We start from the raw sequence: 22658 nt of genomic DNA on the forward strand, positions 1-22658 counted from the left end.
ATGTTCAGAGCAGCCTTATTCATAGTAGCTAAAAATGGAAAAAAGCCCAGGTGCCCATCAGTAGGAAAGTGAATAACCAATGGTGTATTCACACAATGAAATACTTCTCAGCAATCAAAAGGCATGGACTGCTGCTACACGCAGCCTGGATGGCTTTCAAAACCATTACGCTGAGCAAAAGCAGCCAGACCCAGAAAGAGTGCATCCTACATGATTCCACTTATATGAAGTCTAAGGCAAGAAAAACTCAGCTGTGGACGAGAAAGGACGACACAGTGTTTATTACCTCTGGGGCAGGCGGAAGAGGTAACTGACTGGGAGGGGCGCAGGACTGCCAGGGAATGGTGGTGACGGTCCGTAACCTGAACGGGATTTCAGCTGCACAGGTGTCTACATTTGTCAGAAATCACTGAATGGCACACTTAAGATCTGCATTTCATTTTATGTAAATACAATCTTCAAAAGAAAAAGAAAAAAAAAGCACCATAAATTCTAGCAGAATTATTTGGGGTGGAGTGTACTGATGTCTGCAATTTACTTTGAAATGCATTTTTAAAAACCCATGTTGGTACATGGACAGAAATTGCTAGATGAACAGTTATGTAATAAAGATTGTAAAATCTGTATGGTGGGTACAGGGTATTCACTATAAAATTCTTCCCACTTTCCTAAAAAAAATTTTTCATAATAAAATACAAAGTAAAAGTAACTTGGGAAATGTAGCTAAAGCTGTATTTAGAGACAACTTACAGCCTTTCATTCCTGAACAAAACATATACAAACAGATGAGCAGAGCAACTGAAACCCAAAAAAAGCTAGAATGGGAGAATGATCAAAATAAAAACAAGTAATTTTGAAGACAAAAGAGTAGAACTGACCATTAAACATTAATTATTAAACGGAAGAGACATAACTTCTTAATCAGAAATGAAAGGGGGATACAAATAAAGAACGATAAAGAAAATAGAATATTTAATAAGAAAGCAACTAACACATAAAGACTGAGCTCTGAGTAAATTTGATTATTAATATTACTTAGAGACAGGGACCCACTCTGCCGCCCAGGCTGGAGTGCACTAGTGCAATTATGGCTCCCTGCAGCCTCAAACTCCTGGGCTCATGCGATCCTCCCACCTCAGCCTCCTAAGTCACTAGGACTAGAGGCTCAGAGGCACGCACCACCTAATCTGCCTAATTTTTACATTTTCTGTAGAGACAAGGTCTCGCTATGTTGCCCAGGCTAGTCTGAAACTCCTGGGCGTAGGTGATCCTTCCACCTCAATCTCCCAAGGTGCTGGGATTACAGGCATAAGGCACCATCCCCAGACAAATTCGATCATTTCGTGAGTGGCCAAAATTGACTCAAGTCGTGAAAAAAGAAAAAAAAGGACCAAGAGCCGTGGAATAAAATTTACACATCATCAAAGAATTATGGCCTAGAAAATCAGGGTCCAAATGGCCACAGTCCAGGAGTCCATCCAAATCCACTTTCACAGCTATGCTAGGAACTGTGAAAAAGAAAATGGAAGAATGAATCATTTCCCTAAGAAATATCCAAAAAGGGACAGAAATCATAAAACTAATAATCACGAAATAAACCGACAAAGTTTTCTCGGTCCTACCTCTGAAAAACATAACCTCCAAAGAAAAAATAAAGCAGATCATACACTAACGTATAAGAACATAAAAAAGAAAATATTTCAAATTAATTTCACAAAGTCAGCAGAATCACACACAAAAAAAAACCCAAAAAATACAAAATAATTTTGACGAGAAACAATCTTAGAACAACACTGGCAAATATCCAGCAGCATGAAAAATAAGGAGATATCCAAAACAACCTGAGTGGGAAGTGTGGCTTTCAGCCCTCAGAGACGTGCGGCTGCGAGCACGTGGCAAGGCTGACCTCCTACGTGGAGCCTCAGAAAAGAGGGAGCCACGGGCCTGAAAGGGTCTGGGGACCCCAGGAGCCCTGCCCACACCCACATCGCTATGCGCAGACACTGGTTTTCACCGCGGGCAAGGCCTGAAAGGATTTCACACACCACCGCAGGCACTTCTGAACCATAAAGACTCCACAAGCACAGGTTACTTCCATAACAAAAAATTTCACAGTGGGGAACAAAAATAGGTAATTTTTACAAACAAGGAGCCGAGAACAGCAGCTTCCCAAGGCCGTCTTCCAAAGGGAGGCAGCCCAGCTCTGCAGGTACCCACAGGGATGGGGTGGCAGTGCCACCCGTAACAGGCCAGACCAGTTTGGCTGTGCTGCCCAGTCTCCATGGCACCCTCTCTGTGCCTCCACTGTCCTTTGACCTCCACAGCTGCCTCTAAAGGGTCTTGGTAGATCCCCTTGGGGACCCTGGAGGGAGTGTGGCTGGTGTAGGCCAGACCGTGCCGCTGTGGGAACAGGAGGGCCCACGGGATGGGACCTGGGCCGGCAGCTGCCTTGAGATGCAGGCATGGACTTACTCTGCAACCATTGCTCACGCCTTAGCTTCATTTTCTCCTTCTTGGGCAAAACGGTCTTGGCCTCTGCACCTGAGGAAAGAGAACATGGGAGTGAGAAAACGTGTCCAGGTGGCACCCCCATGACCTGAGAATGGGCTGGGGAAGGTTCTGATGGTGGAGCCACTGCAGTCACTGCAACTGGTCTGGCCTGTGCCAGCCTCTCCGGCTCCAGAGCTCTGGGCAGCACCAGGGGCACCTGCAGCCTCAACCCGGCCTTGGGAGGCTCTCTCAGCAGCGGCCCCCCGCAGCGATGGCCTGGCCACTTACTCCTGACCTGCCCCGGAAAGCAGGTGTCCCAACACGGAGGCCTCCTCCCCACCCATGCCCCGAATGACGGTCAGGGCAGGCCACAGCAAAGCCATGCAGGAACACCCAACGGCTCATGAAGGGGGCCACGAACAGGGCAGAGGCCCCTACGGGGACATCCCCAAGATCCTGCACGGTCACGTGAGGCCCAGCGATGTACCTGCTCCCTGCCCCCTGCCAGGCCCAATGACGTGCTCAGTGGACCAGAGGCTCCATCCCTGGACCCCACAAAGCGGCCCTCTCAGGGAGCCCCCAAAAATGAACGCCACAGGTGCCCCTGTGCTTGGTCCACACGGAGCTCAGGCACCTGCCCGGCAGGCGGGGAAAGGAGCCTCATTTGCTCGGGGAACGGGGCAGGGGCGGGACGAGCCTGCAGGGCCATGCAGGTGGGGACAGCTGGAGAGGGCTCTGGCCGCTGTGTCTCTGACTCTAGTCTGCTCTAAAACAGAGGGGACTCAAGGGCATCCCCGTTTCCTCGGCCAGAACTGATTTCCAAGACGGTTCAGCCTCCACCGCATTCTCCCCAGAACACATCTCCCAATTTCTCTTCTAATGCATGCAGACCTTCCTGGCTTGTCCAACAAATCCACCCCGTCGAAGGAAAAACAAAGCAGAAGCCCTGCCTGGAGAGAGGCAGTCACTGCGCTCAGCATTTCAGACTTCACTCTGGGAGCTGGTGTGAAACCTCCAAGGCCCAGGGCTCCTTCCTGCAGGATCTGATCCCCTCCCGCAGCTTCCCGGTGTGCCTGGGCTGACCTACTCTCCTCCACTGCATCCCCGACCTCTCGCTCCCGACCACAAAGGGGAGGGGCTGATTCTGCAGCTTTTCTGTAGTTCTGAAATTGTTTCAAAAGAAAAATGAATCTAAGACCAGTGGAAACTGACCCGGACAGTGAGCTGTGTTGTGTCGGAATGAAGAAAACGAGGCCTGGGCGCAGGCCGGGTCGGGAACGCAGCACAGTGACCCTTCCCGGCTCTGGCCCCAGGGAGCTCCCCAGCCCCATTGCCATGGCACCAGGAAAACAGGAACCAAACACGCTACTCCTGCAGGAGGAGAGGGCCTGGAATGCTGCAGCCGGAGCAGAGGCTGCCTGGAACTGCTGGCGGCGGCCCCACGACCCCCAGCTCCCCCTGCTTTCTGGGCCCAAGGCGCCCTTGCTGAAGTGCCCTGGCACAGGTTCATGCCTCCTCCCCTTCCAGCCTCTGGATGGGCTGACGGGTATTCACGAGCTACGGAGGGGGCTCGCCCTGTGAGTCCCGCTTCTCTCTCCTCCGTGGGCCCAGGGCCACAAGGACAGGGCAGGTGGGTGCACCCCCACCTGTGAAGGGGACAGCGTGAAGTCAGCTGGAGCTGCTCCGGTTTCTAAATTTACCCACGACAAGGCCAGCACACCACAGCTCCCACAGGTCTGCAGAAGCACAGGAGTGTCCTGTGGGTACAGCAGAAATGCCAGCTCGGAGGAGGGCCGGGCTGGGAGTGCAGATGCTGGGCCTCAAGCAAGGGTGTCTGGAGCCGCCGCTGTCCTGGGCCTCGCCCCCAAACCCAGATCCCAGCAGCGCCAGCACTACAGCCCCAGTGGCTATGCGGAGGGGAAGGTCACCAAACACGTCTGATTAGTGACAAAATGACAGCAGCAGGGGCCACCCCTGAGGCACGTCATCCCAGCCTGAGCTTCTCACATGGGGCCTGGCAGTCTGAGCGGGCACCAGGAATACCAAGGCAGAGCTGACGGTAAAACGCGACTTCACAGAATCGACTGGCCAGCCGAGCTGAGGCTGCAGAACAGTGCACCCTTGGAAGGGCTGTGACCTCGGCTTCCCGCTCTGGGCAGAGAGGCTTCTTCCTCCGCGCCCTGTGCCCTGTCTGCTTCACACACTAGGCCGCCTGCTGCACGGGTGGCTCAGACACTGCCACTCCTTCTGGCCTGCTCAGTCCCTGACTCAAATGCGTCAGGGAAGATGGGCAAGTCCCCATTAAACTGAACCTCAAAGAACCCCAGCCAGTGGCTGAGGCAAGGCTAGAGGAGGTGCTCAAACCCTCATTCCCCCCAAAGCCGAGACGGGATCCCCCCAAGACAGAGCCCAGGCCTCCCTGTGGGGAAATATGCTGCAGGTGCCATCCACTCCCCCTCACACTCGGTGGAACCCTCTGGGGCCACCCGTTGCTACTGGCAGTGAACAAGCCCAAAGGGTGAAAGACAAGGCCTCAGGGCACGGGGTGGCTCCTACGATCTGGGTCCTGGGGCCACCCAGTGGTACCTAGGGTGCTCCTGGCTGCCACAGCGCCTGTACCTGAGCTGGACTGCAAGGCACAGGGCAGATGGATGGTGGAGATGAAGATGAGGAGGATGAGAAGCCATGCCCTCGCCTGAGTCTTCAGGAGCCCAGGATGTAGCTGCCATGGAGCCGACCTGCAAAGAGGCGCCCGGCTCACACGCAGCGTGTGGGGACAGCCCGTGCGGGACAGCCCCTCCAGTCCAGTGGGAGGCACTCTGAGGAGGACTCGAGGGCCATTCGAGGAACAGCCTCTCTAACCCTTGACTCTGGAAGATCCTGCCTCGGCCCTGCCCTCGGGGAGTGACTAGAAACCAGCCCTGAGCTGACTCGCCACGGAGCCCTGGGGGTGGCTTTGGTCCCCGAGCGCTGGCCAGCCCAGCAGAAACCTGCAGCATGAGCTGAATGGCTCTGCACAGAGAGAGGGATGGGCACACACTCAGGCACAGGCTGCCTAAAAACCATGACAAGAAAAGGGAAGGTGAGGTGCTGCCATGCAGGAGCCAGGACACGTGCTCTGGAAGTGCAATCCTGGGGACCCCGGGCAAGCCAGCCGCCCCGCCAGAACCACGGCTTCTCAGATGCCATGGTGCTGCCTGCGCTCTCTCATCTGAAAAAGGGGTCCCGGGAACAGATGCAGTAAACCAGGCACAGGGGAGGACGCCACATGTGGCAGCCACACGCAAGCCTGTGCTGCAGGCAGCTCACCTGGTTCCCAGCCCTCACCAGGTCAGCAGACACAGAACCAGGCTCACCAGAGTTGGGCTGTAGGGTGACACGGTTCACGGGGCACGTGTTCTGACGGACCCTAAGGAAAATCAGCATGAGACTGGCTTTTCCGTGCACGACATCAACAAGCCATGGTTCTCACCCCACAAAGATCTGCATGAGGCTCAGGCACAGAACAAGACGCAATGCTGCTGGCACGTGCTGCTTCATCTCGGGCTCGGGTGCCAGGAGATGCTGTGGCCTACAGAGCCGCTCAGATGCTGCCACCACCACCCAGGTCACGAGATGAAGCAGCACGTGCCAGCAGCATCTCACGGTGCTGAGGTTCTCCTCACCACGCCTTCTGGGTGAATGCAAGCTGAAATGCACTGCGGGACAGGCCGTTTGGGGAAAAATGAAGTGGGAATCATCCGTCTCACTCTATACACAAAAATAAAGTCCTGATGGACTAAATACATTAAAAAGGCACTACAAAAGCACTGCAGAGAACACAAAGGGGCCACAAAACACACAGAAAACACAGAATTTGCTACAGAGAAACTTTAAACCTCCGCAGAGAAAAAAATAACATGAACAAATTCAAAAGAACTACCAACGAGGGGGAGATGACTGCAGTTAACAAAAGAGATTGCTTCCTTCCTACACAGCTTTCTCAAACCAATAAACAGCCGAAAAGAAAAACAGGAAAAGGCACATACAGACAGCTCACAGCAATGAAGGCTGAATGCAGCCTTGCTGACGAAGAGCTGCACATTCCACGAGGCAGGCACCGCCGGCTGGGTCCGCATCGGCAGACACCTCGTCTGTATCCTCCACAGGTACCGGCTGCAGGTGGAGGAAGACTTGGGTTCTGCTCCCGGCGGTGTCTGCAGTAGGCAGCCTGGCAACCCCTGTCAAGTGTCAGATGTTCATCAAGCTGGATCAGCAACTCCACCGCTGCGGTCTGATCTACAAATGTCTTTACTCACATTCACAAAACGGCCCACACTCCCTACAGAGCTGGGTGCACCGGACAACAAAACCTCAGCAGCCGTGACGTGAGGCTGCCCCAGAACACAGCCCAGGGAAGCAGCAGGGGCAGACACACACCCACCTGTAAAATCATAGGGGGCTGGGAGCAGCAGCGTGTGCCTGTGGTCCCAGCTGCTCCGGAGGCCGAAGTGGTGGGGAGGACTGCCTGAGCCCAGGAGGTCAAAGCTGTAGTGAGCCCAGATTGCACCACAGAGCAAGACACTGACCCGGCCTCTGAAAAGAAAAAAAAAAAAAAAGAGAGGAGCAGATAGACCAAGACGTCTGCAGCGGGGAGGCTGTCACTCAATGGTAGTGTGCATTGAGTTTTTCACAATATCTATCATTTGCCACTTTGCACAACTTCACGAAGAGGCGGTGCTGCCGGAATATGCTGGAGAAAGCACAGCTTTCCCTGGGAGCACTGGTGGGCGAGCATCCAAGGGGGTGTATGCACCCAGCACCGTGGCAGCAGGGAGAAGCAGCAGGAGCACAGGGGACCGGGAGTGGGGCAGTGGGAGGGCCGGGTTCCCCTGCCTCTCTGTTTTCCAGCTTTCTTCCTTTTTTTGAGACGAAATCTCACTATGTTGCCCAGGCTGGAGGGCAGTGGCACAATCTTGCAATCTCCGCCTCCCAGGTTCAAGCCATTCTCCTGCCTCAGCCTCCGGAGCAGCTGGAATTACAGGCACGCACCACCACACCAAGATAATTTTTGTATTTTTACTAGAGACGGGGTTTTTCATGATGTTGGCCAGGCCGGTCTCGAACCCCCGACCTCAAGTGATCCACCTGTCACCTGCCTCTGCCTCCCAAAGTGCTAGGATTACAGGTGTGAGCCACCGTCCCCGGCCTCTTCCTTCTTTATACTACACGTTTGTCATCAGGTATCCATTTTAAAGAAAAACTCAAAGACCTTTTTAAATATTGGTGACAAATTGTCCCGGTCAAAGACAGCGTCCTGGAACAAAACTGGAACAAACCAGGCACTGCCATCCAGGGTCCGCATCCGCAGACACCCCCGGCCAAGGTTTGCAGCGAGGAAAGTACCGGCAGCACAGCAGGGAAGAGCAGTCACAGCCAAGAGCGCTACCCATGGACACTGAAACGCACAGCACCAAGGTCATGCTGCTGCACTGAGGAACCCAGGCTGCAGGGCCGGAGTATGCTTCCACCGCTGGTCCCTGTGCCCCCCTCTGCTGTTCTGAGGAAAGGCAAATGGCTCACCTCAACTCCCTTCTCCCAGGACCTGAGGGTGGGCATTCAAAACCACAGACAAATCTGTCGATGGCCAGAGTTCCCCAAGTACCGTGTCAGGCAGCCCCCACCCTCCAGCCAACACCATCCACCCCAGCCAGGGGCTCCACACTCCCCCCGAGGGAAGGTGGCCTGGGAGACAGGGCCTCTGAGAGAAGGGTCCTCAGGAGCACCAGAGACAGCCTGTGCACGGTGCCCACAGAACGCTCGGCCCCTCTCATCCTCTCAGCAACCCACCGACCATAAGATGCAGAGTCTATGGGATCTGGTTTTGCAAGTGTCACGGAGCTGATATAAATAAGAAACGTGGGCTCCAAACCCCACAGGATTCTCTCCACAGACACGGCAGCAGGCTCCTGGCACACTCCATACCCACCCCCAATGTCAGCTCACCCCACAAGGACCCTCCAGAAACCCCCACGGGCAGCGCAGCCAATGATGGATGCGGCGTGCACTCCGGGAGCAGTGTGGCTTCTTGCTGTCTTGTGAGCTCCCAGCCAGGGTAACCAGGCAAGAGAAACATGTCAAAGGCCTAAGAACGGAGAAGCCAGAGACAGAACTACCACCGTCCCCATACATGGCATGGTCGTGATGCAGAAAATGCCAAAGGATCCACAGCTACTGGGACTGAGGGCTTCAGCAAGGCCTTGGGGTGCGGCCGAGGTTTGCAGCGAGGAAAGTACCAACAGCGCCGCAGGGAAGAGCAGTCACGGCCAAGAGTTCCCTGAGGGGTGGCGCTACCCAGGGACACTGAAACGCAGAGTGCCAAGGTCACGCGACTGCATTGAGGAACCTGGGCTGTGGGGCCAGAGGGCTCTCTTGGCCTCCTGCAGCCACACCTGGCCTGTGTCCTCGGCATCTGCCCAAACTACCCGTCCCACCTGGAAAGGAGGGAGCCCCAGAGGACTGCTTCAGTCCAAAGTCAACACAGGACAGGCTCCCGAGGACACAGGGCCCCACCGCCAGGGATGGTGCCCGAAGGAGTGGCTGTCCTGCTCACCTAGAGGCGTCCTGCCCCAGGAGGTACAGCCACTCGTAGCACTTGCGGGTTCAGCTGGTTTGGGGGCCCCACCTAGGGAATCTCACAAGAGAGCCTCCACGATTTGCCTATTCCTCAGACAAGCCCATCAGAAAACCACAGTGCCCAGGCCTCAGCTGCCCACGGGTCCTACCCACAGCTGCACAGGGCCCCTGACCATGACAGGCCGGCCACACGCCCAAAGGGGAAGGGATAGCCCTGTAGCCAGGAGGGCATTCACTGCCACCTCCCATTAGGAGTAGGGTCTAAGAAGTGAACCAGGAGAGCCTGCTGCACGGGCTCGGCTTGGGCCTTCCCAGGCGGGGTTTGGAAAACACACCAGGTGGGGTACCAAGGGGGAGGCTGCCAGAGGCAGGGCCCTGGAGACCTCCTAGCCTCAGGACAGTGCCTGCAAGTCAGAATGAGTGCCATGCCCAGATTACAGTGGCATCCAGGGCCCCAGCCCTTCTCTGCTGACTCCTAAGTTTCCATTTGAAAACACTCAGCTGCCTCCCACCCCAGCTGTCGAGGAGGACAGTGATGCGCAGGACGTCTCAGCAGGATGCTGCCGCCAGGCCCCACCAACAGAACATGTCGAGAGCCTTAAATAGCTCCAGCCACCAAGCTCCAAGTGCCAGGTTTAGAAATAGCAACCCACATGCTCAGACACCACCCCGTCGTCTCCTAGCAGGAGGGCGCCCGGAGCACATGACACAGACACCCACATAGCAGCACCCCAAACGAGGGAGGGTCCCGCGGGGCCACATAACCCCAACTGTCCACCCAGACAAAAGACCTCTGCTGGGCACAGCATCCCCCTTGGGAGGGTGGTCCTGAAGCAGCTGGGGCCAGACCTGCAGGGGAGAAGGAGGGCCCTGGGGCCAACCTTCTAGTGATGGAAGGCGGCTTCTGGGAACCCCCAGCCAGGTCCAAGGTGATCAGGTCACACACTCTGATGTGAAAGTTCCAGAAACAACTTAAACATTAGCCCTGACAGCAGACAGCTCTGATGAGAGGAGTCACTCTCTGAGTGGCCAGGGAAGCTGCCGATTGCTGTCTAGCAAACAGAAAAAGGCAGTGGCCGAGCTTCCCGGGTGGCGAGCAGCGCAAGCCCAAGATGGCGGCCCAGGGACCTCGGTGAGTCAGTGAGATCCAGACAGGCCCAGCCCACAACGGCCACACACGGCCGGCGAACCCTGTTCAGACACAGAGCAGCAAGGGCTCCTGAAGATGCTGCTAGCTAAGGCAAGGGCCTTTCCTGAGACGCCCTGCCCCAGTTAGTGATCAGCACGGGCAGCAGGCCTGGGCAAGAACACGTGTGGTCCAGAGATGGTGCCCACACAGCGCCCTCGGGCGGCGAGAGATGGTGCCCACACGGCGCGCTCGGGCGGCTCTAGGGGCAGGGCCTGGCTTTTATCTCCCAATGGTGCGAATTTGCCTATTCTGCAATGTGTGCGTATGCGCTACTTTTTCAATGATGAAATGTTATTTTCTACAAAAGTAATTTTAGATAAAGGTTGGTCCCTAACCTTTAAATCTCAGCCACAGGCATGACGGTGAGTGGGGCACGGTGGGCAAGGACATGGCTGTTCACCCTGTGCATTGAGGACTCAGCCCCTGGATCCAGATGGTAGAGCCAGGACTTGAACAGGACGGGCAAGGGGCCACATCCACAGCCTGTCCCTTTGCTTCTTCCGGGGCTGTGCGGCAAGCCAGGGCCACCCATGCCCACTCTCCCTGCCTCTCTCCTGTCTCCCTGCATGATGCCATGAGGTTCTGGCCCCGTGGATGGCTGTGAGCTTCAGTGCCACCAGGCAATGGGAGCTCCTTTGCGCCCAGTATGGCAGCGGCCGCGGTTTCATCTCAAGCTGAGTGAACAGGAGCCAGGCCACGAGACACAGGCACAGGAGAGACTGGCCGAGCCCAGGGGCATCTTCTCCTGTGTGTTCTGCTGCTGCTGTGTGTTTAAAGCATTTTTAAGGCCTTTAAATCCAACTGGCAACTTTAATCCGACGAAGGCTTAGCCGGCTGCACCGTGCCCACGACACGTGTGCCCAGTCGCTGTCACGTGCTCCAGGACAGGCACCAGCTGGAGTCCCTGTGATCCTCAGGCAGGTGCCACCCACACTTGCCTGGGCCGGTCTCTGTGCCCCAAGTTCTACGAGGATAAACCCATCGCAGTTCTATAGTAGTCCCCAACACCTTCCTTCCGCAGGTGAAGGAGCTGATCGCAGAAACCCTGAGGATACCGGCAAAGAGGCGCAGGAGGCTGGAACTCCCGAGGCCCTGGCTGGCTCCTGACTCCCACTAAGATGGGAGGAAACAGCACTATGTCTGGTCCAAGTCAAACGCCTCAGCATGGCACCATGTGACTGCGTGACCGTGGGCCTGAGAAGTGCCACCAACAGGGCCACACTCCCGGCTGGACTGGCGTGGGCCACGCCTCCGACCCCTGGTCTAGCATCTCAACAACACGTGGCTCACGAGGATGCCCGGCTTAAGAAACAAGTCACTGGGCTCCCAACATACCGGTCAGCACAGCCACACCCTCCACAGGAGCGCAGGAAAGAAGGCGCCCCACTCCCAGCCACCGCACCCACCCCACTCCCAGCCACCGCACCCACCCCACTCCCAGCCACCGCACCGCGCAGCCAAGGCAGACGACACACAGGCAGCTGCGGCCGAGCCGAGGCCATCCGACCCCAAGCCTCACTTCGACGGAGCCATCTCCAACGTAACCTCCCCGTCGGTTTGTTCTTATTTTAACTTGGGAGTCGATATAAGGAACAAGTATGTTCTGCATGGTTTCTGTCATACCCTTGACTTCACAATTGTAGAAAAAGGTCTTTAAAAAAGGAATTTTTTTTTTTTTTAGATACTGGAAAATAGCAGAAAACGAGCCCATCCTGTTGTCAGACAGGCACCTGGGACTCAAGCTCAGAGACACAGGCAGGGTGGGGCAAGGCTCATTTCCTGCCATTTTCCAGTCATCTTAAAAAAAAAAAAAAAAAATCCCTGAAGACAACCCTGTAACCCCAGAGTCTAAGGCACTCTGCACTGTCTGATGAGGAGCTGGGACTTCCCAAGTCTCCACTGTGCAAGGCAGGAGGGAGAGCCTGCATCTCTATCCCGGGACCGACCCACACCTGGGCTGACCTGACAAGGACACAGCTCTGCTGCCCTCTGCTGGGCAGATCACCAGTGCAGAGGGACGCCCAAGAAGCCAAGGTGGCTCCCTCCACCACAGGTGCCTGGGGGTGGAGTGGGGTCTAAGCTGGTATGATCGCCTGGGCATCACTCTGTGCTGACTGGAGAGCCAGCCCTGCCCGAGGGCCGGGTGCAGGAGCTCCGGGTGTCCTTGCACCACAGCCTGGTGGCCTCGTCACCCAGTCCAACACGCCTGCAGATGTTCCACTGACCACAGGAGCAGCTGTACACAGCGGGGAGGCGCAGGTGGAGGTGGCAGGAGTGGCCGCCAGAGCAGCAGTGGTGGTGGGTGTCCTGTGCCCGGCATCTAAGAGCAGGCCTCTGCGGCTTCAGGTCTGGCCCCGCGGTGCGCTCTGGCCTGCTGCTGCTGCACAGAGGGTTCTGGGGAGTAGGTGGGGCTGGGGCCACACTTTGGGGACCCGGACAGCAGTGTGTCCACCCGGCCAAGGGTGCCGGGTTCCTCTGGAGGAGCCTACGTGCAGGACCGCCTGGGCTGTGTCCCTAGGGTCCACCCCACATCGGGGTGACTGCCGGGCCTGACACTCCTGACAGCTAGGTCCAGGGCCCACGGCCCACAGCCCACAATCCGCTCCCAGATCAGGAGCAGCCCCGGGCAGGGCCACAGGCCGTGCAAGGGGAGCCAGAGCTGCATGCTCCAGAGCCAGCAGGAGCGGGAGCAAGCAGCAGCCCACCTCAGGGCTGGGGACCCAGCCTCTCTGCACTCTCACTCTTGCAGGCTCAGAGATGCCTGCTCCTGCTGCCTGGCCTCTCCCTGCTTCCAACACCCACTCCAATCTCAAAATGGGGTTGGGGCCGAGCCCAGGCGCTGTCATGGCCCGGCTGGGTGTGCACACACCCAGGCCCTGCCACCTCGGACTCCTCTGGACCTTGGGCACCAACAAGCTCTGGGAGGAAGCCAAGGCAGGGGCTGAGGGTGTATTGGCGCTGGCCTGCAACGGCCAGACCCTATGCTTGCTCACACACACCCTTTGCCACTCCACGCCCGACTCCAGTCTCCCTTGGAGCCATGGGATCCAGGCCAGTAGCACGAGCTTAGCACAGCCTGCCAGGCCAAGTGGGTGAAACGAGCCCAGCGGCCCTGGGCAAAACTCGAGCAAAGGTGCCGCCGGCCACAGGTATCTGGCCAGAAAAGCAACACCTCCAAAATCCTGTAACCCCACCGGCGCCTCTCACGGCCCCCACGCCCCCAAGCCGTCCACTGTGCTTTGAGCTCCCTCTCCAGCAATGGTGACAGGCCTCCCTCCACCCTCTGCTCCAGGGGCCCCCAGCCCCACCTGGCTCTGAGTCCACACCAGGCCTCGCCCCACCCTGCCTGTGTCTCTGGGCTTGAGTCCCGAGTGCCTGTCTGAAAACAGGTGGGTTCATTTTCTGGTATGAAGGAACACAGAACTAGAAATCCAATTCTAAGCGTGCTCCACGACAAGCTCCCTGGACCACATGATGCTGCATGACCAGCTCTCCCGGACCACCTGATGCCAAGGATTGGCACTGTGTCCAAGGCTGCACAACCAGCTCCCCGGACTGCCTGATGCCAAGGACTGGCGCCATGCCCAAGGCTGGAGGATGCAGCCACCACTGGACACCCGGCCGGTTGCCAGGCTCTGGTGTTGCACAAGCTCACTGCGCCAGCTAGAGCGGGCTGCACAGCACGCACAGCAGGTGGCACTGTGTAGGGGGAGGCTCAGGAGACGGGTGCTCACCCCAGCTCTGCCACAGGTCCCTCGCCACCCCCAAAGCAGACACGGAGGAGCTGTAGCCTCGATATGGGGTCCACGGGCTGCCACAAAGCCCCTGCATGCACAACCCGGCCCACAGGCAAAGCGGAGTCCTGCTGGGGAGGTGCAGAAGGTCTTAAGAGAGCTGGGGCGGGAGGGGACTCTGGGGGCCAGCCTCAGCCTTGCACCCATGCCCTCCTCCTCTCATGACAGGAGGCTGCAGAGCTCAGAGGGTCCCTCCCAGGATGCAGGGCCCACCTGTAATGGTAAGGCAGGCCCCAGGGCATAGGAAGGGAACTGGGGGCAGATATGGCTTCCGGGCAAGCTGGGATCCCAATTTCAAAAAAACATAGAGGAGGGGCGCAGGTGGGCACATGGATGTCCACCGAGTGATGGGCCACAGCCTAGACCCCTCCCCTGGGCCACCCGGCTCCTTGGCCAGAGATGCGGCATGCAGTGCTATTTCCGACTCAGGCCAGGGCAAGGACGATGAGACACATCTTGGGAAGTTGGTGTTGCACTAATCCAGACAGACAGGCACCCACAGGCCACCACCTCACCTCCATAGCCAGGCGGGTCACCGAGGGGAGGCGGCCAAGCCACAGGATGCAGTATCTGTACGACATGGGCCTGCCCTGGGCCCAGCACAAGCCCGGGGGGGGCGGGGGGGCGGTAGGGACCCAGGGCACCAGCCAATGAGGAGCTGAGGAGACCACACCAAAAAAACAGAACTGATCCTGGAGAGAGGGAGGAACATGGTGAGGAGCAGCCAAGATGCAAAGGAGCCCAGTGAGGCACCTAGATACCTCGGAAGCCCGAAGAAAAGGGGCTGGGGCCAGGCACCCCTGCCACCCTGCCAAGCTGGCGCTTCACATCCCAGAGGAAGTGGAGGCTTGTCCCTCCGTCTGAGCCCTCTGTGAGGTCCAATGGTCCCCTTCATCCAGCCCAGGACTCTTCAGGGCAGAGAATCCACAGCAGGAGGTGGAAAGAACATGCACCAGAATCCTGGGCCGAGAGCCACAGACAAAGATGGCTGGCCAGAGGCCTCATTCCAGGAAGGCTGTGATGGGGGCCCGCGGCGATGAGCTCAGAACACCCCCTTTCACAGGATGACCACCTGGAACGCACCTCAAGGACAACCTCCAAGGGACCATTTTGGAGCACCTTCTCCTGAATCCCCCTGGGGCACCGAGGCAGAAATCACAGCCATGGGCAGTGCACGAAACCACCGGCTCCTGGCCAGAGCCACTAAGTGCATCCCCAGGCCAAGGCCCCAACACCCAAAACCCTGACCCTGCCACACAGCTCAAATAATTCCCATCCTTGTGCCCCTCCAGGAGAGCTATGGGAGACACTGCACACAAGCAGGAAGCGCCAGCATGGACCAAGCTACAGTCCAAACAGCACGAGCTCAGGGCTGGGGAGCGCAGAATGGGCCACGCTACAGTCGGCACAAGCTCAGGGCTGGGGAGCGCAGAATGGGCCACGCTACAGTCGGCACAAGCTCAGGGCTGGGGAGCACCAGAACGGGCCACGCTACAGTCCGGTCGGCACAAGCTTTAAGGTTTTTATGCACAAATAAGAGTATATGAATTAAGAAAAAAATTAATTACCCAATGAACTCGCAATCAACAGAATCTTCAAATTTTTTCAACTTATGGTTCAATTACTTCAAGAAAACATTTCTATGCTCTACTCGCATAAGGTGGTTCTGAAATTTGAAATCAATCTTTGACACCATAAAGTTCAAGCTTCTACCCTCTCCCACCAGTTACTCTAAATTAATGAGGTTTGAGCTTACAGAAATCAAAGACCAGGCCAGATCATGCCTGTAATCCCAGCACCTAGAGGCCAAGGCGGGCAGATCACGAGGTCAAGAGATCGAGATCATCCCGGCCAACGTGGTGCAACCCCATCTCTACTAAAAATACAAAAATCAGCTGGGCGTGGTGGCATGTGCCTGTAGTCCCAGCTACTCGGGAGGCTGAGGCAGGGGAATCACTTGAACCCAGGAGGCAGAGGTTGCAGTGAGCCAAGATCACGCCACTGCACTCCAGCCTGGTGACAGAGCAAAACTCCGTCTCCAAACAAACAAACAAACAAACAAAACCAGAAGATCCAGGGTGGCTCAAAGGAGAGGCCACAGGACTGCTGGGCGTGACCTCAGCCCAAGAACACTGCAAGGCCAGATGCTGCTAACGAGGAGTTTCCCTGGTAGGCAAGAGGGGTCGAGAGCGTGACGCCTCCCTCAATTAGGAAGGGAAGAGGGGACGTGAGGGTCAGTGCAGCAGGTGGCCTTGGGGACCAGATGAGTCACAGGGGTTGAAGGGAGAGGGCCAAGAAAAGGCAGAGGAAAGAAGTTGCTGTGTGAAAGAGAAGCTTTCTCTGAGAAGCTCAGGCCAGAGCCAGGTCAGTGAGACCCATGACTCCCCTCCCCTTGGGGACAGCCTCAGTGGCCTCGTCGGCAATCAGGGAGCGCACAGCTCGGGCAGACCACCCACAACATCGAGGCTTCTGGCTGGAAGGCACAGCTTCTCTCTGGAGTTACCTGGCCTGGTCACCTCACCAGGTCCTCCTCGGAGAGAAGGCGCAGGAAACCAGCACTGGCTAAATGTACCTGGATCTTTCTAGAGGCACAGTGAAGCCCTCAGCACCCATGAGCTATGTCTGTCGCCGCTTTGTGGACAATGGAGCTAAGGGTCAGAGAGCAACCACAATCACATGACGCGCCCAAGGAATTAAGGCTGGCCACCTCTGGGCAGCTGCAAAACCCACTCATCCCCAGCCTTGCCGCCAGACCAGCCTCATTCAACAGATGCGGAGCGGACACCTCCACGGCCTTCACTGCACTGTTTTAAACGTTTCACACCAACTAACTCATCTCAACCTCAAAACTGCCAGAACTTAGGAGATAAATATTGTTACCACCTTTGACAGATGCAAAACCCAGGCCCAGAGTGATCAAGTGTGCAGCCAGAGGCTACCAGGCGGTGAGGAGCAGAGGCCCACAGCCACGCTCTCAAGGGGCTGCCTACAGGCCCCAGACCTGGCTCGTGCCCTGTCCTGGCACTCCCAGCTCTGCAGACTGTGAAGTCAAGTGCAGTCTTCACTGTCACACTGGTGTCCCCAGCTCTGCACCCACAGCCAGGCCCTCTCCCTCCCCAACCCGTGGCTCTCCGAGGCTGTCAAGATGTAAAAAGTTGAGCTCTGCACCCACAGCCAGGCCCTCTCCCTCCCCAACCCATGGCTCTCTGAGGCTGTCAGGATGTAAAAAGTATTCCTTGTGGCCCTCATGGACTCCCTTAGATGAGTGAAGGAAGCTCTTTCCTGGATTTATCCCTGGGAGTGACACTGTGTCACCATCCTCCAGCCAGAAAGTCAACACTTCTGGCGTTGAGCATGGAGGCCTGGAACTCTCTAGAACACCTCAGGCTCAGTAGGAGGTGCAGGGGACTGCATTCCCTGCTAAGCTCCAGACAGTGGAGTGAGTGCGAATTCCTGGGCCTCTCCCTGGCCAGGCTGACGTGTGTGCTGCAGGGCTGCAAGGAGTATAATCAGGAGACAGGGAAGGGCTGCACGTGGCTCTGATGAAACTGACAGGACCCCACTTGGGCTTCAGGATCTAAACCCTAACGAGTTATTTGTACAAAATGATAAACAGCTAACCTCTGCAACACATAAAGAACTTGTTTAAGAAAAGGGATCAAAACTGCCCCAAACATAGAGACAGACCATGAGAATCAGCACACACGGAGAAAAGAGTTCAAACCCTGTTGGTCACCAAAGAAGCCCAAGTTCCTGTAGCTTTAGCGCTGCTGCCAGGATGCAGGGCAGTCCCTGCGTAGCTGGGGGGACAAGATGCAGCCCAGGGGCAAAACCACCGCTGCAATCTACTCTGGGGAATCGCCCCAACAAACAGCCAGGGGCATCCCTTGCTCAAGGACATTGTCAGGTACAGGTTAGCTGGAAAGCTGCTGAGACCTCGGGTGTGTGAGTGAGTGATCCCAGATCTGCTGGCCATCAGCATGGCAACCCACGCACTCAAGACTGCTCACCTCTCCTGACGGAAGCGACATTCCTCACGTCCAGCTCCAGCTTCTGCACCAAGGCACTGGGGTCTATCTTGGTCCTGGCAAAGATGTTGGTGTTGATGAATGCCCAGTCCTAATGTCCCCAACAAGAAACGAAGGAAAAAAACGGTGTGAGACTTGCTCTGTGGTTTCAGAGGGAAGTTAAAGGTGAGGAGAAGACGGAGGACAAGAACCCGGATTCCCCAGCTTCTCTGCCTGGGAGGACCTGGGGGAAACAGCCCTCACCTCCCAGAGCACGAGCCTCCGGCCCCAGAGCTCCAGGGCAGACCCGCAGCGCCCAGGCCCACCTGCTCCCTGCCTGAAATCACCAGATGGGCTTCAGGAGTCAGGACCAGTATCTCAAGAACCAAATTTCTTGCCCAACCGTTTCGTCTTACTCTTTCTGCAACATCCTCCTGTGTCGCAGAAGAAACCTGCAGCTGAGCAGATGAAGGATAGGCAGCTCCCAGCCTGCCAGCCCCTTCAGCTCAGAATGACCACACCCCATCAGAACCAGTCATCTCAGCAGCCTCTCTGCCAGGTCTGTTTCTGAGCCACACTCATCCCTACATGAAGATTTCAGCTCCTCCAAGTCAGCCGTCGACCACACTGCGAGAAGACAGAACCCCCAGTCCCTGACCCCCGTGCTGCCTGGCCCATTCACGTGCAAGCCTCACTGAACTTGGCAGGGAAGGCAGCATCGACCTCAACAGAGGTTTCTGAAGGGCGTCAGAATACGCCACCCCAAAACATGTCACTTTGGCAAAAGAATTATTTTGAGCTAAAGGCACTTAAAAATATAGCAGGTACCAAGAGAGCGCATTAACCCCCTCCCTGTTTTTCCTGAAAGAAAATAAAATCCCCATGTGGAAGATGCCCTCCTACACCAGAAGGAAAGCGACATTCTTATCATCGGGGACGGATGAGAGGAGCCAAAAGCACTCTGTACAGACACACCTGGTGAACACAACCCCTCCCGTCCAGCAGCCTGCCTCCCCGCGTGGTTTAGTTTTCCACAACCACCTCCATTCAACCTCTCACCCTCTCACAGAAGCACAAAGGTCTCCCACTTCCTTGTCTTCATTTCCTTATAAGGCTCCCATGTCACATAAAACTTCGACGAATGTGTATGCTTTTCTCCTGTTTACCTGTTTTACGTGAGTCTAAATCTCAGGCCCAACCTGAAAACCCTGAAGGTAGAGGTAAAATGTGGCCTCCCTCACATTACAGAGGAGACAGGGTGCAGGTGAGGCAGAAGGCAGCTAGGGCACCAAGAGGTGCCAGGCTGGACGGCAGCTCCCAGGCGCCCTCACTCACAGCACCTGAGGGAAAAACCCCTGGTCTTGGGGGGTCACGTGGCAGGGACAGAAAAGTCGGTACATGGGAAAATATCAGACTCGAAGGGCAACAGTGCTGGAGACCAGGGCAGCCTTCAAATGGGTGGGCAGGTGGCTGAGGCAGCACAGGTAGGCTGAGGCCTCACAGGCAAACAAGGCCCAGGTGGGGACAAGGGTTGGAGTGTGCAGCCTTCCAGATCATGAATGTACGCTGGTATATGGCATACGACTGCTTTTCCCACCGCACCCGGGACATTCTCCATGGTGGCACTTTATACCTCATTAATGCATATTTCTGGAGCTTAATATAAAAAACGCTGTTACATCATTTGAACGTCTTTCAAAGATTACAATGTCATTGTCTGATTAGACACTACAAATCCTTTTTACCTGTCTATTCCATATGCAAGTTCAATGACTGTATTTTCCATATATACAAGTTCTATCTGTTGCTTTTATCTTCAAATTTGCCAAGTCTTTTGAACGGCTCTTTGTTCCTTTCTATGATTCCTGAATTATGTCTTCCACATTTTCAGACACACTTGTTTTTTAGTTTCTGTCTGATAATTCTATTTTCTAATTTCCACCCCAGGCAGGGACATCAGAACACTGGGTCCCGATCAGCCCCACCTCAGCCACCAGCACGGCGCAGGTTTCAACGAGTCAAGACGACTAGGGGCACACCCCTCTCCTGCTAGTAGAGAGAGATGTCACCTGAGAAGCTGAAGCTGCTCCTGCCCCATCTCTGGTGTCCGGACATGGAGCTCCTGCCCAGGAGAGGTGGACTGCAAAAAGAACTCCACAGCTCTGCCAGACGGGACTCACTTTGTCTGCAGCTCGTGTGAGGGCCCTCACGCCTAAGGGTGTTGTTGACCAGGAAGGAGCTCTGGGTGGTGACGGGTGCAGAGGGCAGGGTGCCCAAGGCTCCTGGGTAGACAGTAAGCCCCTCTGACCCAGGAACAACTCCCAGGAAGTCGCATCCCTGGCAGTCTGGAGGCTGTGCGCGTGTTCACCGATGCGCCCTCCCAGGACTGAGCAGAGGGACTCTGTAAGCTACCAGGCCTTGGCTGTGCCTCTCTGAGGGCAGAAGGGAGGTCAAAAATACGAACACGCTGAACCTGACAGCCCCTCCAAGCCAGAGGTATCCAGTGGTAAAGGGCAAAAACCCACTGGCCAAGGAGGTGTTAAGAACAATTGCTGACCAGTAAGGAGCTTAAGCAGATCCAAGTAGCCAGGCTAAAAGATAAACAGAGGAAGGAGAACAACAACAACAACAACAACAAGGGGGCACATCAGAGGCTACACACAGCTGGAAGGGAACAAGGAGAGAGGTCACATAGCTCAGTGCCAGATCAATAACAAAGTAATCAAGCAAACACTAATCCCTGGTTGCTACAAGACTATCCAAAACGCCCAATTTTCCACAAAAAGTGATACATTCAAAGAACTAGGAAAGCATGAGCCAGGCAACAGAAACTGCTTTGAGGAGCCCACATGTAAACAATTCAGAGTAGCCATTATAAATATTTCCAAGCACTAAAAGAGACCATTGTCTAAAGAACTAAAAGAAGGTATAATGACATTCTCACATCAAAAAGAAAACATCAGTAAAGAGAAACTATTTTTAAAAGGAGGAGAAACAGGAGGAGAGAAATAAAGTAAATTCTGGGGTCAAAAAAAAATGAAAAATTTCACTGGAGGGGTTCAAAAGTAGCTCTGGGTTGGGAGAACATGTAAACTTGAATTAAGAGAGAGATTATGCCATCTGAAGAAAAGAGAAAAACTGAATGAACAGCGCCTTACAGCACTGTGGGACACCATCAAGCACGACGTACGTATTTATAATGGAAGTATCTGAGAGGAGTGACAGAAAAGGGCAGAAAAAATTCTCAAGGAAATAATGGTTGAAAACTTGTCAATGCAATGAAAAACATTAACGTACACATGCAAGAAGCTCAGTAAACTCCACGCAAAATAAATACAAAGAGATCTACACCAAGACACATCGGTCAAAATATTTAAGGCAAAAGTTAAGGAAAAAAATCCTGAAAGCAGTAATTCCTTTCACGTGCAGTGTCTGGAACAAAGACAGAAGGTAGATTCGTGCTTGCCTAGGGCTGAGTGGGATGGGGAAACAGGCAGCTGACTGCTAAAGGGAACGGGGTCTCTCTTGAGTCTGCTCTCCGTCCTTCTCTAACCCTGGGAACGTCCTTTCCTTTGCTAGGAGCTCAGTGCGATTCAGGAACCTCTGGGGTCGGCGTGGCAACCCTGGACCGCAGCGGGAGGGTCCCGGCTCTCTCCCCGCCCCGGGAGCGGCGCGAAGCCGTGTGCCCAGGACTGCAGCGCAGAGCGGAGCCTCGGAGGTCGCGACGCTTCGCGAAGCAAGAAGGTCGCGTCTGTCGCGCAGCAAACGCCCGCAGGGCCCGAGGGTGGGCCTGGGTCGCGGATCCCTGCCGGAGGCGAAGCCCCGCAGCTCACCCGCCCTCGGACCCACGCGGCGGCCACCGGCCTGCGCCTCCCCTACTCACCTTCCCCGCGGCCGAGGCCGGCGGAGGGGCCGCCTCCGGAGCAGGGGGCGCGGGGCCGGGGGCGGCCTCCCCCTTGGGCCTCACGGCAGCCTGGTGCACTCTGGCGCGCAGCCCCCTCACTTTCCCCATCTTCCCCGCAGAGATCGGCGAACGCGCGGAGCGCCTCCCGGAAGCTGGTCCTGCGCTCTCGCCGTCCGACGGAAACAGGAGCGGCGGCTGCCGGGATCCGCGCGGGCGCCGGAAGTACCCGGAAGCAGCTCGGGCGGGCGCAGGGTCGGGGGTGTAGGGTTGCAGCACTCTGAGGACGGGGATGGCGCGGAGCACCAGAAACAGTTTCTGTCTAGATCGTGGGGTACCCAGGGGGGTGGGTCCGAGGTCGGGGATGGAGAGGACGCGACCCCCGCGGCAGTCGAGCTGGCCTTTTTAAAATTCTGTGTTTGAGAAGGAGTCTCCCGCTGTCGCCCAGGCTGGAGCGCAATGGCGCGAAATCGACTCACTGCAGCCTCGACCGCCAGGACTCGAGCGATCCTCCCGCCTCAGCGTCTCGAGAAGGTGGGACCACCGGTGGGCACGGCCACGCCCGACTAATTTTTATTAATGTTTTGCTAGAGCCAGGATCTTGCTGTGTAGTCCAGACTGGTCTTTTTTTTTTTTTTTTTTTTTTTTTTTTTTTTTTTTTT

The 22658-nt window shown here is 56.0% G+C and overlaps 1 protein-coding gene across 7 annotated transcripts in view; it reads right to left on the reverse strand.

The window, feature by feature from the left end:
• FAM207A (family with sequence similarity 207 member A) overlaps window positions 1–22162 on the reverse strand; it is a 38017-nt gene extending 15855 nt beyond the window's left edge. For 4 of the 7 annotated variants that reach the window (XM_025379614.1, XM_025379610.1, XM_025379612.1 and 1 more), the window contains exons 1-3: window positions 21979–22162; window positions 18099–18207; window positions 2473–2541 (exon numbers count right to left, since the gene is read on the reverse strand). In XM_025379614.1, coding sequence (XP_025235399.1) covers window positions 2473–2541; window positions 18099–18207; window positions 21979–22107 — 307 coding nt within the window. In that variant the 5' untranslated portion in view covers window positions 22108–22162. Of the gene's footprint in view, window positions 1–2472; window positions 2542–2596; window positions 2635–18091; window positions 18208–21978 lie in introns of all 7 variants that reach the window. The other 3 variants (XM_025379613.1, XM_025379608.1, XM_025379611.1) reach the window with 1 other exon arrangement.
• Window positions 22163–22658: the final 496 nt, after the last annotated feature.

This window comes from Theropithecus gelada, chromosome 3 (assembly GCF_003255815.1).
Source record: "Theropithecus gelada isolate Dixy chromosome 3, Tgel_1.0, whole genome shotgun sequence".
Classification (NCBI taxonomy): Eukaryota; Metazoa; Chordata; class Mammalia; order Primates; family Cercopithecidae; genus Theropithecus; species Theropithecus gelada.